The sequence below is a fragment of the Dryobates pubescens genome, chromosome 1 (assembly GCF_014839835.1).
Source record: "Dryobates pubescens isolate bDryPub1 chromosome 1, bDryPub1.pri, whole genome shotgun sequence".
Lineage (NCBI taxonomy): Eukaryota > Metazoa > Chordata > Aves > Piciformes > Picidae > Dryobates > Dryobates pubescens.
In genome coordinates, this window is record NC_071612.1 from 48,414,029 (window position 1) to 48,430,488 (window position 16,460).

The 16,460-nt window shown below is 38.3% G+C and overlaps 1 protein-coding gene across 1 annotated transcript; it reads right to left on the bottom strand.

The window, feature by feature from the left end:
* Positions 1 to 888: 888 nt before the first annotated feature.
* On the bottom strand, positions 889 to 15,817 carry PLRG1 (pleiotropic regulator 1). The gene is made up of 15 exons (XM_009898401.2): positions 15,730 to 15,817; positions 13,822 to 13,928; positions 13,463 to 13,605; positions 12,390 to 12,443; positions 10,696 to 10,789; positions 10,129 to 10,219; positions 9,861 to 9,962; positions 7,229 to 7,321; positions 6,742 to 6,891; positions 6,527 to 6,628; positions 5,913 to 6,015; positions 5,212 to 5,320; positions 4,393 to 4,532; positions 2,689 to 2,882; positions 889 to 2,229 (listed from the first exon to the last, which is right to left on the bottom strand). The coding sequence occupies exons 1-15, from the start codon at positions 15,736 to 15,738 to the stop codon at positions 2,170 to 2,172; spliced, it is 1,551 nt and encodes a 516-aa protein (XP_009896703.1). The 5' UTR covers positions 15,739 to 15,817; the 3' UTR covers positions 889 to 2,169.
* Positions 15,818 to 16,460: the final 643 nt, after the last annotated feature.

A 16,460-nucleotide genomic window follows, 5' to 3' on the forward strand; every position in this document is an offset into this window, starting at 1 on the left:
CTTTTCCAACCTGGTTAGTTCTATTCTATTCTATTAATACTACTTATAGAAGAACTCGTGATGATACTCACGCTATGGTAAAGTGGAGTAAAAAACTTCTCAGATGGAAATGAATATACAAATCAAATGTCAGAGGGCACAAAAAAAGGAATTAAAAAAATCACATAGAACTATCACAGAATATTAAGAGAATCAAAAAGAAGTATCACTCCAAATAATACTGTGTAACCTTTCATTTGCAAACCAGATTTTCAATAGGGCACAAAAAGAATGCCCTGGCAACCACTGCCCCAAGCTAGCCAATCCCTGCGGAAGTCCAGGGAAGAAACACAGGTTTTGCAGGAGACTTTCTGGTATCTCTTCAAAGTGATAAACAGTGGAATAAATGCAGTGCTTCCTCATTTCAAATATAAAAAGAAACAGATGACAGAAGCAAAACTTAAGCTAAAAAAACCCCCAAACAACCCACAAACAAACCAAATCAAAAAGCTCACAAATATCTCACTCCTTTTCAAATAAGTTATTCCTCTCCACTGTGGCTTCCTCCAGTGGCTTTCACTGTGAGCAAGAAAATTCTGTGTAACACCAATACTTCATCAATTCCTCGAATGAAGCATTAGCAGCAGTATAAAATACAAATAATTATGTATTTTTTCCCCCATTATCTTAGTCAAAATGAAAACAGCTGTAATGACGATCTAGGAAAAAAACAACCAAATTATCATTGAAATAAACTGAGAAAGAGACATTGTATCCAACTTATAAATACCAAATCTTCTCTTCCTCTTTTTGTGCAGACACTTCAGACAACAGCTGTCAATCAAAATTCGGTTATTTATGCAGCATGGACTCTCTTAAAATGACATTGTCAGTTACAAATAGAAGACCTCCTGTGCATCACGAAAGACAAGACAAAAATGATCCTAATAGAAACATCACCTAGTTTTACTAGCTTTTGAAAACTACAATGCAAGTTAACTGTCATTTCTCAAACACAAATCCCAGATTTGAAAGAATTCAGATCAGCAGAGAACAGAAACAAGTATTTCGAACTACCTGCTATCAATGCTGTAGCCACAGGACAATTCTCCAGACCTACCCAGCATAAAACTTGCAGCTATTAGCACCACTAACAAAGTTGCCAACAACTGAATGGCTTGATGATGCTTCTCTGTGAAAAGTAAGTGCTTTAGAGCAGCAGACACCACAGGTAAGCTGTAGCAAGGAGGCTTACATGTTTACTGCTTGTTATGTGACTGTAAATGCAATGAAAGATTTGTCCCTTCAATGATCTTTCAGTACCATTCCTTTTAAATTCCTTTATAAGATCATGGGGAGATAGCAACATGTAAAATTAAGGCTGTAATGAGCTTTTCCTCTTAGAACTCAGTCATAAAAGTTTGCTGTACTCCAATGACATTATATGCTTTGAATTACTGGGGGGAAAAAAAAGGTGATTTAGAAAAAGTTAACTAGTCCTAATCCTGTAATGACTGTGGACAATGTGATTTGACAGTGATCCTTGCTATAGAAGGTCCACTCTGAAATTAAGTGAATGAAGATGAGTAGCTGCTTACAAATGCTTCCTTAGGGAAATAAGCACTCTGAAGATCCAGTTCATTCAACAACACAGCACTGGCAACGCTCAGTGGCCATATTTATAAAGCAAACTACATAATTATTATTGTCCTGCTTCTTTCTTCATTACTCTAATTCAGTATACAGACTGCTCCATTACAGTATACGCTTAACGTATGTACAGTAAACAATACTGCCTAAAATCTGAAAGTGTTGCTCAAGAAATTTCCAGCAGATGGCTTTCTATGCATAAATTTGCAATTAACTTTCAGAGTCATGCAAGGGTCTTTCAGAAAACCTGGCTCATTAAAACATTTTTAGACTTACACTCAATAGATTCATTTAAAAAAGTAAACACCTGCACAGCTTTCCTTTCCATGAACTATACATGCTCCACAAAGTGAAAGTTAACAGCTGCAACTGCTTGGCTGGGATCACACCAAAAAAAGACAAAAGGAAAGAGAAATAAAGTTTATTATAAAACATGTTGAAGTAGCTGACTTCCTGCTCTGCTGCTTTAAGCAGAGTAAAATGTGATTGAATGCTCTCAGGAAAACCAAACCAAAATTACAGCTTAGATACGCTGCTGCACTAAAATCTCTTCCTCTTGATAATTTCTGGTTTCCAGCTGACAGGATGAGTTTCTTCAGTCTGAAGAGAAAAAAGAAAAATCTCATAAGCATTATTTTTAACATTAAATTGACCTGTCATTAGGGTTTAGTTTAAAATATTACTCATAGTACATGCATGTTACATATGAAACAGAGTATAATTACCTAATCTACTATGTAATGAGATTTTTGTGTCATCCCACAGTCCCCTACTGGCTTCAAATCACAATGTGCCTGACTGTATTAAGATTTCTACACACTTTATCATAAAGGACTTTTGCAGACTAGTTGACAGACCTGATACTTGCTTGTAGTAGAGCACGTAATAAAAATTATTGTACAGAAACTAGCTGCTCTTAATGTTATTGCATGCACATTGCTTTCCACCCTCAATAAAATGGATTACACAAATCTGTGCGTATCCCTTATTGATAGGTACAACATTTGTTTGCAGTTTTTTGGTTTTGTGAAAGTACATAAAAAAGACCCTCTGACATACCGCAGTATCGTCTTCTTTGTACACTTTTATGGTTTTATCAGCTTCAGCAGTGAGCAATCTGCTTTCTGACTGGTCAAAAACGCAGGCAAATATTCCCGATTCACTGTCCAAAGAACCTGGCTGTACAGCTGCATGCACCCTCTGGAAATTGTATCCAGTTCTCCAGTCCCAAAGATGCATAGTACCATTATCAGCTAAAATAAACCAACAAATATATTTAGTATTTAAACCAGTTAATTTTTATCATTTTTTCTAAACCCAGTATCATGAATAACTAATTAATACATCAGTAATACCTCAGCTATAACATTAATGTAGACTACCTTGGTACATCCTACAAGGTTTCCTTCTCAGTTAAGAAAGTCTGATAGTGTATAAGAAGGCTGATGGAAGCTTTCTCAGAATCTCTTTCAGTTTTGCACGAGATAACCAGAGAGATGATACACTGCATCACAAGGCAATTGCAGCAAATTGCTCTGGAAGCATAGTGAGGACTGACATTCTAAGTATCAAGCTCCCTGATCAGTGCCCCCACTAAGACTGAATAAAGAGGCATCATTCTGTTAGAGAGACAACAGACATTCAGGAATCTCTAACAGGACATAGGTTTAATGTTTGCAGACGTTCTATTTCAAGTACAGTTAAAACCACAGCCAGTATTACTGCTAGTGGCATCATCTACAGCATTTTACTCCCCACAAGACGTAATATATGAAACACACTTCAGTATTTCAAAGTGCAACTTAACTGTTACTTGGTTGGGTTTTTTTCTCTGTTACAGAGTAGTTACAAATACAGCAATGTTTTTCATAAGTATCTGCTTCTGCAAGCTCAAAACTCACCTAAACTGTCTTATATGTCTTATATGTGATACTGTAAATTTAGACCTGTCCTTCTTCTAACCACAAGGTTAGACAAACTCTGCAAGTTACATGGAGCAATAGAGTCTAGAGCTTTCATTCACTTTCCTCTAACTGTTACAGCTCTCCCAGGACAATCTCATAATTAACTGGTCTAGGACCTTAAGGACTTGGGTTTAACCTTCTGCTTTAACTCTGTTTTCCCGAGCTATCTTGGGACTGTTTCTCTACAGTTCACATCTCAAACTGTAAAATTACCACTTTCCAAAGTATTTACTCATATCCTGTTCATAACTTAATCTCCCTACTAGGTAGACACAATGTCTTAACAAAAAGATCTGAATGCAGATGGGATTTCTAGAAACCACTTTCAAAAACAAACAAACAAACAAAAAAGGCAACTTGTCACTAAAACAGGTCCTTTGCCTTTTATAACATAAAACTCTCAGAAACATCACAGCTTATGGGTTTAGTAACAATCTTTCAATGAAGTATTTTTTCTAGAGTGCTCAGGTAACTAATATATAGAAAAATGCTATCTGAAATAGGTAAATATTCTTTCATAGAATTATTCACAGCCCTATACACTAAGCATTCAGAATTCTCTTCCTACCCCCACAACACAGACACGTGAATACTAATAGCTCTCAGCCTTTGGGGGTTCACAGACCACTAACATTACTTCCACGTATCAGAGGATTATTAATTTCTGGATGTTTTTGAGTGAAAGAACAAAGCTGATGTGTCACGACAGATACAAAATCCTCCCCTTGATCAAGGAAAGCTTAGTGACCATATGGAGGAGGGGAGAGGTGAAATATGAACACAAATTTCTCATTTTTACCTCCTGAGACCAGAACACCATCGGAATTGACAGCCAATGTATTGATAATAGCATTGTGACCAGAGAGGTTCTGAATGAAGTTTCCATCTGGGAATTTCCACTGCTTAATATTATCTGGAGAACCAGATGCAAATGTGTAACTGAATAAAACATAAAGAACAGTATATTAAAGTTCAAAACAGCTGTAGGGATAGTAAGCACCCTTCACTGAAACCACTGTTAAATGCTATCTGCAAAGTTAATTAACACTAAAACTGCCTTTCTAATATTTTTACCTTACATATGATAAAGCCATTTTATGAAGTCGTTAAGTATTTCTATTGTTTCCTTTTTGTTCCAGATACTACCTAAGCTTGATAAATCCTATGCTGTATAGGATGTTACTAGGCAAATAAATACCAAACACGGATATGAAGTTCTGGTCAGTTGCTCACCAAAGAGGGCAGCAGCAGCAATTGTATCAAAAAAAAAAAAGGCAGCAAATGTATCCAAAAAAGGCCCTAGTATTGGCTAGTCTTCACTGTTGCATGTTTATTACTAGCCTTACAAGCCCATGTTGCCGATTTCTGCAGGACTGCAAAGGCACACATAAAACAACTTCTGGGGGAGATGAGGACATTCTGAGTATTGCTAATGTACACCAACGCCAATACTTTGGGAGCACAATTAGTGCAGGAAAAGGCATTTGAGAATTGATAGGTACATATTTACTGCATTCTAAATCCATTGTTTTCCACATTACTATGCCCTATCATTCTGAATCCTCACTCACATTGGCTTTGCTACCAGCCCAAGTATAAAAGAATGAGTAAAACTTACTGTCTTGGATGAAGGACTACCGCTCGTACAGACTTCTTGTGATTTGTTAAGGTAACACGAGTTTTTCCTGCCACTAAATCCCAGAGCCGTATGGTAGTATCGTGACTGCCTACAACGACATAAAAAGAAAAAATAGCAGAAACCAGCATATCAATTCTACCACCATTACTACTTCGATAAGACAGCTAAAACTCTGCATGTGAAAGAGACAAAAGTATTATGCTTATTGTGAAAAGAGGATACTAATGCAACCTCAAAGTATGTTGGGTTGCAGTAGACTTTTTACACCGTTTGAAATTCAAGAACTATGTAGTTATACAGAAAAGCAAAATTTTTGCCATAACAGGAAAGAAGATTAACTTTCTATTTAACCATGGTACTGGACAATTCTTAACTGAATTGATGAGAGCAGTCAGGTATCACAGGAAACACAAGTCTCAATGTATACTACAACCAAAAAATATGAACCCCAGAAACAAAGTAGTGCAGGAAAATGTTCACAGAATGCATAGTGGTATTTGCTTAAACATGCCACTAATACATGAAATAACCATTGCATGGCCTATTTTCAACACAAAACTAATACGAGAAATTGAGTAAATCAACAAAGATAGCATTACGAACCTCATACAATTACTGAACAAGCACATTCATGATTAGGTTTTTCAGTTATGTAACTTGTGAAATCATGCCCACTATACCTGTAATAATTTGTGGTTCTGCAGCTTGACATTTCACTGTTGCTACTGCATTCGTGTGTCCTGATAGCGTGTGCACACTGGCTTTTGTCCTTACATCCCAGATCTATGAATGCACAGTGAACAAGTCAGATGTCAGTAACAGGTGCATATTCAATGTATTTTAGACACTATCTTTGACTATATCTATCCCTTACCAGAGTGCTACAGATTAAACAATGGTATTTAGGCTGTATTTTTTATCCAACAATTGAACACACAACTGCCTCAGCTGGCAAATTGTAAGAGGAGCAGGGGAGCTTGCTGCTGAATTTCTGGACATACAGATGAAGTCACCATAAAACCATACCATCTTCTCAATACTAAGTAATCCTAGTAATCCTCTGTATATACTATGTAATCTACATAAATTAAGAAATAAAACATTATCCCGATGTGCCACTGCATTTTTGTGTATTTAGGCTCCAGTTTTACCAACAATAGAAGACAAAACTACCATAAATCATCTTACTGTTTACATCTTGGTTCATATTAACTTTTGGTAACAACTTTTACAAGTGGAAGATGTTAAAACACACTGACATAAAGGTGTTAAAATTTAACAATGCCATACTCACTCGTGCTGTAGAATCTCTGCTACACGTTACCAGTACATCTATCGTTGGATGCAAGTCTAAACCATAGACAGCACTTAGATGACCATGGTAATGCCTGATAACCTAGATGAATAAAAGACACACACCAAATGGGTATTTGAAAGAATATTCTAAATGCTTTTGATTTGTGTATTTGCCACCACCAATTAATTCCAATTGAAGACACTACAGCTTACCTTATTGTATTCAAGATCCCAGCATTTCACTTGTTTGTCTTCTCCACAAGAAAAGAGGTATGGGCTTCTTGCACTTACTATCACCCCTCGTACAGTACTGATGTGTCCCGTCAAAGACAATTTCAATTTGCCACTAGCAAGGTCCCAAATCTGTGTCAAAAAAGATATTTTGAAGCAGATGGGTTAGGGTAAACAGCCCAGACGTCACTGATCCTGAAGCATTTTAACTTAAACATCACAGTAACAAATATTTGCTCTACCATCCAGCTATTACCACATACTACTTCTTGAGATTTCATTTATTAAGACTTAATAAATCCTTTCTGACAAGGTAATGAAAGAAAAAAATATTCTGCAGCTCATTGTTCTGCATGCAGTAACCAACAAAAAATTTCCAAGGGCTGAAGACATTTTTAAGTAACATGAGAAGAAAAAACCCAAACACCCCCCTCTGAAACCTTGTTAGTGATTTCTTCCAGCTCCTTACCTTAATGGTTCTGTCAGCAGAGCCAGTAACAAACCACTGATTTCCTGGTTCTACTGCAATACATCTTACCCAGCCCAGGTGACCACTGATAACCTTCAGAAAAAAACAACAACTAAATTATTTCTAAATCATAAATAACACACATACATCACTCATTATAATTTTTAGTCTCCAACACTGGAAGAATTAGTTAGTATTCACTGAGAAACATATACTCCCCCAAAAGTCAAATACGAAATTAAATTTGATCTGAAGAGATCCTGATACCTACTTTTGTTCAATGAAGAGACTACTAGAAATGTACATATCATAGACCAGACTCAGGGAACTTGGAATATGGAAAGACCCCATTCCCCTAACTAATTCAAATCTTTTGAGTCCTTAGAACTGTGGCTCAACACTTGAAGATTTGTGGAGAAAGGCTTTATTGAAGCACAAGTTCCTAGTGCTGCTGTATGGTGCTTAAATCACATTGCCATACAATAATCTCTTAAAGCACACCACTACCTCCTTTTCCCCAAATCATGAGGGGAATATGAGTTTGTCAGAAGCCTTCTGGTAACAAACTACTGGAGACAGAGCTCACAAGAACAACTCTACCAATACATGGCTTGCTTACTGCAGCCTCTCTAATTTGTCTGAAATCAGAGAGCTGAAATCAAACCCTCTGCTTAGTTTCACAGCATGTCATTATTTTACGTACTGTCACACAGCTCATTTCAAAAGACCTAAACCAACAAAAGTATTAACTTTCAAAAGCTAAAGTTGATTCTTCTGACTAGATGAGGTCATAGCCACATACGTTTGAGACAGCTGTCTACCTCTCTTCATAGTCTAGGAATAGAAAAGGGCATTTCCAGGCAAGGAATCTAAGAAGTAATTCATCTGACCTATTTTAAATCTCCATCTTTCACAAACTATGTCAAAGCAAGCTTAAGAAGGCTAGTTAAAATGTAGGTCTTAAGCAACAGATAAGTTGAAACCCACATTTGGTGTTCTAACTCCTATTTCTGAGCTGATGTTAATTTTGACAGCCATCTTCCACTGAAGATGTCTACATGTAGAATCAATACAGTGACCTGAACTGCATTTACATCTCTTCTTGAAAAGGAACTGCTCCTAACAAGTAGGTATTTTTTATTTGTTTACCTTAATTCTCTTCTGAGTTTATTTTGGTACCCTTTTTTTCAGAGAGCATTTGCCTTAATCTTTATAGCGCATGTTCCAGTACTGCAATATTTAGAGAACTTATATATTCCTTTGAGCTGAAGTGTTTTTCAAAACATTAAGATTAGATTTATGATTAATACAGCATTCAGGACCCTGTAAAATAAGCTAAATGCCTACATATGGTGCTGTGTTTAGAGAAAAAGTGCTAAAAAAATATAGTTCAGATACTACACCATGAGATTTTTAAATATCACAAAAGCCTAACATTCCTAAAATAATATTCACTCTTTCAGGCAAAATATAAAATTTTATAGTAAGAATCAGCCCCTTGGGAAATAAATAATAATTAAAAAAAGTACACATTCAAATAGATACACATGAAAAGTTAAAAATATCTGAACCAGTAAATGTCCTTAAAGATTTTTCCCTTCAGCTCAGCTACCCTGCTATACTCATCACCAATGTCAAAAGATTGTATGCAGTTTGGGGGGGGAAATTGGTATTATTGCTCAAGAAAATTAACAGGCAAATTAAAAAACACTAGAAGTCAAGCTAAACTGCAGAGATAACCTGTGATTGAAGTATTAATCTTTTTTTTGCACATTTTCATACCAAGTAGAAGTCTGGCTGACTGAGGCACTGACTGCCTTTAAGTGTTAACATTGCTAGAGCATTTATTTCATGTATCACTTCCAAATTTTGCACCTTGAGTTCCTCTACCAAAGAATCTGACTAGAAAAGAAAAAAAACCCAAACTCTAATGAATTTATCATAATTGAACTACACCAACATAAACAGAAGGATAAAAATTATTAACATTCATAAAAATAATTTACTAAACAGAACGAAACAAAGCAGGGCAACGAAGCTGGTGAGGGGTTTGGAGCACAAGCCCTATGAGGAAAGGCTGAGAGAGTTGGAGTTGCTTAGTCTGGAGAGGAGGAGGCTCAGAGGAGACTTTACTGCTGTCTACAACTACCTGAAGGGAGGTTGTAGCCAGGTGGGGGTTGGTCTCTTCTCCCAGCCAACCACCAACAGAACACTAAGACACAGTCTCAAGCTGCGCCAAGGGAGGTTTAGGCTGGATGTTAGGAAGAAATTCTTCACAGAAAGCATGATTGGCCATTGGAATGGGCTGCCCAGGGAGGTGGTGGAGTCACCATCACTGGAGGTTTTAGGAAGAGACCGGATGGGGCACTTGGTGCCACGGTTTAGTTGACTAGATAGTGTTGGATGATAGGTTGGACTCTATGATCTCAAAGGGCTTTTCCAACCTGGTTAATTCTATTCTATTCTTATAATCTATTTGTTACTTAAAAAGAGAGTGTGCATATATATAACCTAGTTGTGACCACTTTTCAACCACTTTTCATGTGATTTCATTACTCTTTGAGGTCTTCATAGAACACAGAATATTCATTTACATCTATACACATCTTCATGTCATACATTCATAACTTACTCTGTACAGTTTCCAAGGTGGATGCCACTGAGGTTTGGGCATAGTTGGAGCCTTCTTTGCCATTAATGCAGAGTTTTTGTTTCCACCAGCTTCCACCATAGCCTGTAGGTTAAAAGGAAGGTTACTCTCACCTCTTTGCCTAAAACCTTCTCAGTCTGACATCTCAACAAAGATAGTAGTCAGTCAGGAGATGTCAACACAACACACAAATCCAGAAGTAATTTAGCCACCACCACAGACTTCTCACATTACATATGAACAAACTCACCACAGACATCCCAGGAGGCTGTGAACGTTCAGGTATTCCAGCATGTCTGTAAATGTCACCTACACCAGCAGCTGTTCGATTTGCATCCATCCTAGGTTGAATGAAAATAGCTAATGAATTGGCATTAACTTTCTCTTGGTCACTAAGTAAGTGAAAAGGTATCACAGGACTGCATCTACTCTAGTGTTGCAGACCTCAAAGGATGGAGACTCAACAACCTCCCTAGGCAACCTGTTTCAGTGCCTGACCACCTCAAGGTAAAAAAAGACACCCACAAACAAACCCTCTCTTTTTAAACTCTTTTATCTAAACAGAACTTCCCTTCTTCCAGCTTCTGCTCATTGCCTCTCATGACATCCAAGGGAAAAAAATAAAAATCCCTAAAACCAAATGTACAGGAAAAGTATGCCTGGCCACACTAAAAGTAGTTTCCTTAAACATTTTTTAATACATGTTTTTATGAATTAAAACATTCAAAATACTCAAAGTATTTCTTATTCTGACTTCTGTGTTTTGCCTTGAAATTCTCATAGATAATGAAAGTATTAATGAAGTACACAGCTGTACCTGGCCTGAGAAGCAGGAAGTGCAACAGCTAAGGACTGTGCTGCAGACTCGCTAGGCATCCTCTGGACCTTAGTATCTGCTGTCAGAGCCACACCTTGAAAAAAAATGAACAGGGCAAAAGAAAAAGACAACTATTTAGAAGAAAATCCAGAAAGATATGTTATACAAATGCATGTATCTATAGATAGGTAGATAGAGATACATGTCTATACACAAACACCTGCGAACATGAGCTTGCAATACTACACCACTGTAGTATTAAATCCCATCATCTGAAATTTTTATTTTGGCATGAATCCTTTCCATCATGATTCTACTACATAATAGGTAGACAATTTCTAGAGTAGAAAACAGTATGATTCTGTCATTAGAAACAAACAAAAAAGGTCTAACTGGGAACAGTGTCCATCTTTTTATCCAGCTTCAACTATTATGGAAATCCAAACATCATCAAAAAGAACAAAACGTGATCTTGAGAAGTATTTGCTAGTTTTGGTCCTGCACTTTATTATGCCATTCCTGTGTGGTGGTTGGCATCATGTAGCGATGCCGGAACTGCAAAAAGTTTAGTCCTACTGAATTGAGTATTTCAGACTACAACTTATGATTTATAATTTCACCCTAAGAATAGTAGATCACTTAAAAAAAACAACCAAAAAACCAAAACCCACAAACAAAATCACCTCACTACAAAATTTAGTTTTAGTGCAGAGTGGTGAATATATCCCATTCTCTATTTCTTTTCCTAATCAAAGTTCTGACAGCTGACAACAAAAACAATGGCTGAGATGCCCAGGTTGAATGGAGAAATGTCACCAAAAGGAGTCTGATTTTTAATCTGGATATACTTGATTTCATTAAAAGAACACTGACCTTGGGGAAATCTCTGTGAACAAGGCTTGGCCCCAGAGTACCTGAGGGTCCACTGAATTCACGTGTGCTAACTTACAAATCAAGCCACAGCACATTTTCCACCACACTCATAATAAACTGAAGCACTAACAGTAAAGGATAACTGCCACAAGGACAGATTAGGATTGATCAGTAACAGTGACAATTAGCAATGGCCACTGTAGCAATACAGAAACATAACCCTTTCAAGAACAGACAAAGCCAAATGACACTGAAATTGTTAGACCCTAATGTCTCTCTCAGAGCAAGGCAATGATACCTACGCCTTTCTGCTTTGCTGATGAAAAGCAGGGTACATTACTTCTTGTCATTCACCTTTCTTCTAGCTAGAAACCTTCTCCCACTTCCTGCTCACAACAAAATTCAGAGCAGTAGCTCTGCCATGAGAGTGGAGCATCAGGGTCTCTGAGCCTCAGCAAGCTCTCCAGAAGAAAAGGGACCATTTTATCAGAGACAAAATTTCTAGAACATTTTTGTGATGGTGTTACCACAGGAGATGAAGTCTCACAGAAATGAGCAACCACCCCTCGAGCAAACTCACGTACAATAAGGCTTACTAAGAAGACACTGCATCTGTTCCTAAATCCTCCTCCTACCTCCTATACCAGAACATTTATCAGCCATAAAAAACACTACATCAAGACTATGAAAGAAGTAAGTGACACTTCCCACTACTATGAGGTATGGATTCAAAATAAGAGGAAGCCTGACTCTGCTAAGATGAAAGATGTCTAGTTCCTTAAGAAGTCTAAAAATCCCAGCAAACACAGAATTTTACTTACCAGGCCCAGGTGGGTATGGATGTGTGCCAGTTATCAAATACTCAAGTTCTTGTCCTAAAGAGTAACAAAACATCTTATTAACAATTACAGTTTACACTGCACTGCAAATGACTCAAACAGGAAGGAGAAAAACAGAGCAGGTCACAAACAGCAGAAGAAAACAGCAAGCACTTTCTAAGGTACTTCTCTTTTTTAAAATTTATTTAATTTGTTCTTGTCATCTAAGCTTTCTGAACCTCAACAATAAACCAAAAGTTTTAAAACGATGAAGCTACCTGTTATCAAGAGGGACTGTCAAGAGAAAAATCTTTGTACTGTCAAAGATGCCTTTTGAAGTAATATTGCATAAAAGGTTTCAAGCATACATATGGCACAGGTATGTGAAATGTAAGCTAGTCAAGACAACTGATTGTCTGTGGTCTCAAAAAAGAAAAAGGTTCTTTTCTCTTAAAAGATTTTTTTCATTATATCTCAAGATCCTTTAATTTCAGAATACTTCCAAATAAAGTACCCTTGGAAAAAAAAAAATCTCAACTAAGATAAGATAGCATTTGGTACTCTGTAGAAGAGAACTCTCTACCTAATACATACACATTTTATGAATAACCAAATAGACTGAAAGAATATGTAGATTTAAAACAAAGTTTTCTGGTTTAATAGCTGAAAGACTAAAGGGAGAAAAAAAATCTATGAAACAAACTAACGTAAAAAAGAACAAAACAAAAGAGCATGTCTTTAACCATCATGAAGTGGTAAAAGTCGTCATTACTCATCTTTCTAACAGACAAGTGCAGCAGACATTAATACTATCATAAAAATTGTTCTTTTTACTAATTAATTACTGTGACAATTTCACAGTACTACTACTCCTTTGTTAAAACAATTTCCTTGTTTTGAATCACTTACCTCCTGTGGACTCTAGCAAGAAAGGTATCAATCAATCTATGTAAAAAATTTATTTTGAGGTCTCTATTCCTCTCTGATGGATTAATGTTAGACTGCATTCTTCAGATTTTACATCAGTGAAACTGTTACCAAATACAGGACAAATATACCACTAAGAACAAACTAACCTTGATTTCCAGAATACTGCTTGTGTCCATAAGGATCTCCAGTGTTTGGGCCTCCTTTCTCTCTCAAGTTTTCTTTAAGAGTGGGCATGTGTAACACTGAGCCATACTCTGTACGCAGCTTGACTGCCATCTTTACTTTGTGACTGTTGGATGAGAAAAGCACAATTCTGCTTAAACCAAATTTTCAATTATTACAAAGTACTTTAATGAAGGCTTTATACAACTTTCTTGACAATATACTATTTTTTCTTCCCTCAGGATTACACTTAACTCTACAGAAGCATCCAAACTTCTGACTTGGATGGAGCAATCACTAACACAACTGAAAACATTTGGGGCATACCCACCACAGTACTTACCTTTCTTCATCTAATGGGATAGGCTTGGCATTATCAGCTACAAACATATCATGGGTTCTCTTCAAAGATCTGAATACAAGTGTATGCACAGAATGCTTCTGGACTTCCTAAAATAGAGAATATTTAAGTATATTTGGACATAATTCAATCTAAAAATTGAAAATGGAAATATAAATTGAACCGAGAAGCAGTTTCAAACTTCAGTACTGTTACAGGACATGGCAATATTTAGTTCACAGACAGAAAACACTGTTCTTGGAAACAAAAACGTTAAGTTTATCTGTAAATTGTTTTAAATGAGTGTTTACTCAACACTATCTTTCTTGGTAACCGCCAAGACTTTGAAAATCAAGCAAAACACTTTGATTGAACTTTCTGCACTGCCATCTACATGACAAATGCACGAGTGTGCAAGCATTTTACCCCTTCATCCTTTCCACTTCTGTTTTTATGTGTGGACAACAAGTAATTCTGAAAACACTCCTATAAATTTTGTTTTACTACCACCATAAAAAGAACAGGATCAATCATCAGTTTCTGTGCACTGTGCTGCCTTATAAAAGTACTGCAGTTTCCCAAGAGAAAACCTGGCATCAAACCTGACAAAACGTCTTTTCTTTTTATTATTTTTGCTTGTTACTATGAGCAAATCGTACTTAAAACATCATGCAGAATGTAAAAACTGTTAACTTGTATAGAATATTTGTTTATCAACAGCTCAATTCAGTTTTTATTAATATTTTCCTCCCAAAGGACAAAAGCATCATTAGAAGTCTGAGTCAGCCTGTTTAGATACAAAACCTCTCTGCATGAATGTGTCACAAACAAGAACAAACTGGAGGCTACATTAATAACTTTTGGCACTGGATATCACTCAACTCCTCAGCCTTCAAGACACATTACAGAGGTGCTTTTCCTATTGAGCTCACTTTAGGTTCTGTGTTCCACTCCTGTTAGTTGTTTGTCCACTTACTGACCTGTTTTGCTGTGGCTGTTAACCTCCTAACTCAGTAGCACCTACATAAACGTTTTTTGCTCTGGCTAAGAGAGCTCATGCAAGCTCCAGATATTAATTGAAAAAACTGTCAACATTTGGAACTGGATTAGTAATTTCATACATCTAAAGAAGTAAATAAGAATTACAGGAGCTAATGACTGTTCAACGAGAGTGGCTGCTGAAATCATATGAACAGCAGGTAATATAATGCCTTCACAAGAGGGAAAAAGCATGTACATTTTGGACAAATGTTCTCTGTAAAAAAATCACTAATGCACAGCGAAACAGCTTTTAAATCTTCCTATATATTCCCGGCAATGATACTGTGTTTTATTGAAGTACAGTAACTACAAAACGGCCTATAAAAACAGTGACCTCCTCCCCTTCTTTAATTCCAAGCTCTCACGAGAAAAAAAAAACAAAAACCAGCTAACATTTCCTTGGCTAGCTGACAAAGCCAGTAACTCGCTGGGAGTATCTCAGCATCACTTCTCCAGGACCCTGCAACAATTCCACACTTGGCCTAAGTTTGGCAAAACAGAACTGCTACCTGCTGCTTACTCCTGCCCAACTCCCATTCCCACAAAGCCCACTGCGGCCCAGGCAAGGCAGAGGCCATAGCCCTCAGACCAACGGGAAACACCTCTCGCTTCCTCCCCGCAATTCGCTGTCCCGTGGGGCGGACGGGACAGGGCTTGGGACATCCCCACAGTAGCGGTTTGGTACCAAGGGGGAAGGGATAATGAGGGCTGCGGTACGGCGCTCGGCGCACGGTTTTCCCCCCCACCCCGGCCGGCCTCAACTGCCCCGATGTCAGCGATCTCCGGTATCGCCCGGGGCGCCGCAACAGCGAGGCAGGGAAGATGCGAGGGGCTCAGCAGCAAGCCCACCCCACCCGGGACGTCTCTCACCTCCACCATGGCGCCGATGAAATCCCACCACCACCGTACTGCCCAGACCGCTATGGAGCTGCTTCCGGAGCGCACCCCGCGCCGTGCCGGAAGTGACGCGCTGCCAGCGCGCGGCAGTACGCGCGCGAGGGGCGGGTTAGGTAAAGGAAGCCGGGCGAGGCCTCAGCGGGTCGGCAGCGCCGTCACGGGCAACCTGCGGTCGCCCGTTCGAACCGCGATTGTGGGGGCGGTCCCTCCCCAAGCGCCGGCCCTGGCGACAGGAGGGCTGCAGGGACGAGTACCCACCAGAAGAGAGCAATATTCAGCTTTGTGAAGCGCATCTAGTGCTTGAGCCTGCTGCAGCCCTGAGGGCACTGATGACATCTGTCAGTGATTCCCCACGCGGGGTGACTGAGTACGCGCTGGTCAGCCTTATTCTGTAGAAAATCTTGGCCTTTGCAATTGCTCAGGGTCGTGCAGCACAGCTTCTGAGTCTTCTTTACTTCGGGAGTTGTCAAGGTTGAAGCCTGTTCAAGAAGCACACAAAATGAGGGGACATGTTAAAACAGTCCCAGGGCTGAAACGTAACCTGTTAACAAGAGAAAACTCTGTGATATGGAATGTTAGCCATTTTGCCTGGTCTTTTGGAAAAAGTATCTTTAGTTTGGGTCCACAAGACCTTTCAGTAGAGGTTGTAGTGTGTGGATGCACTGGCAACCCCTGCACTTCATGGTAAGGTGGAGCAGCGACTG

Bases quoted from the DNA above. Each gene is read 5' to 3' on its own strand.
- PLRG1 (XM_009898401.2), bottom strand. The intron at 13,606-13,821 runs GTAAGTACTGTG...CTCATCCAACAG, and splicing joins ATCCCATTAGATGAAGAAAG to TCACAAAGTAAAGATGGCAG. The intron at 10,220-10,695 runs GTACAGCTGTGT...CATTCAACCTAG, and splicing joins CTTCCTGCTTCTCAGGCCAG to GATGGATGCAAATCGAACAG.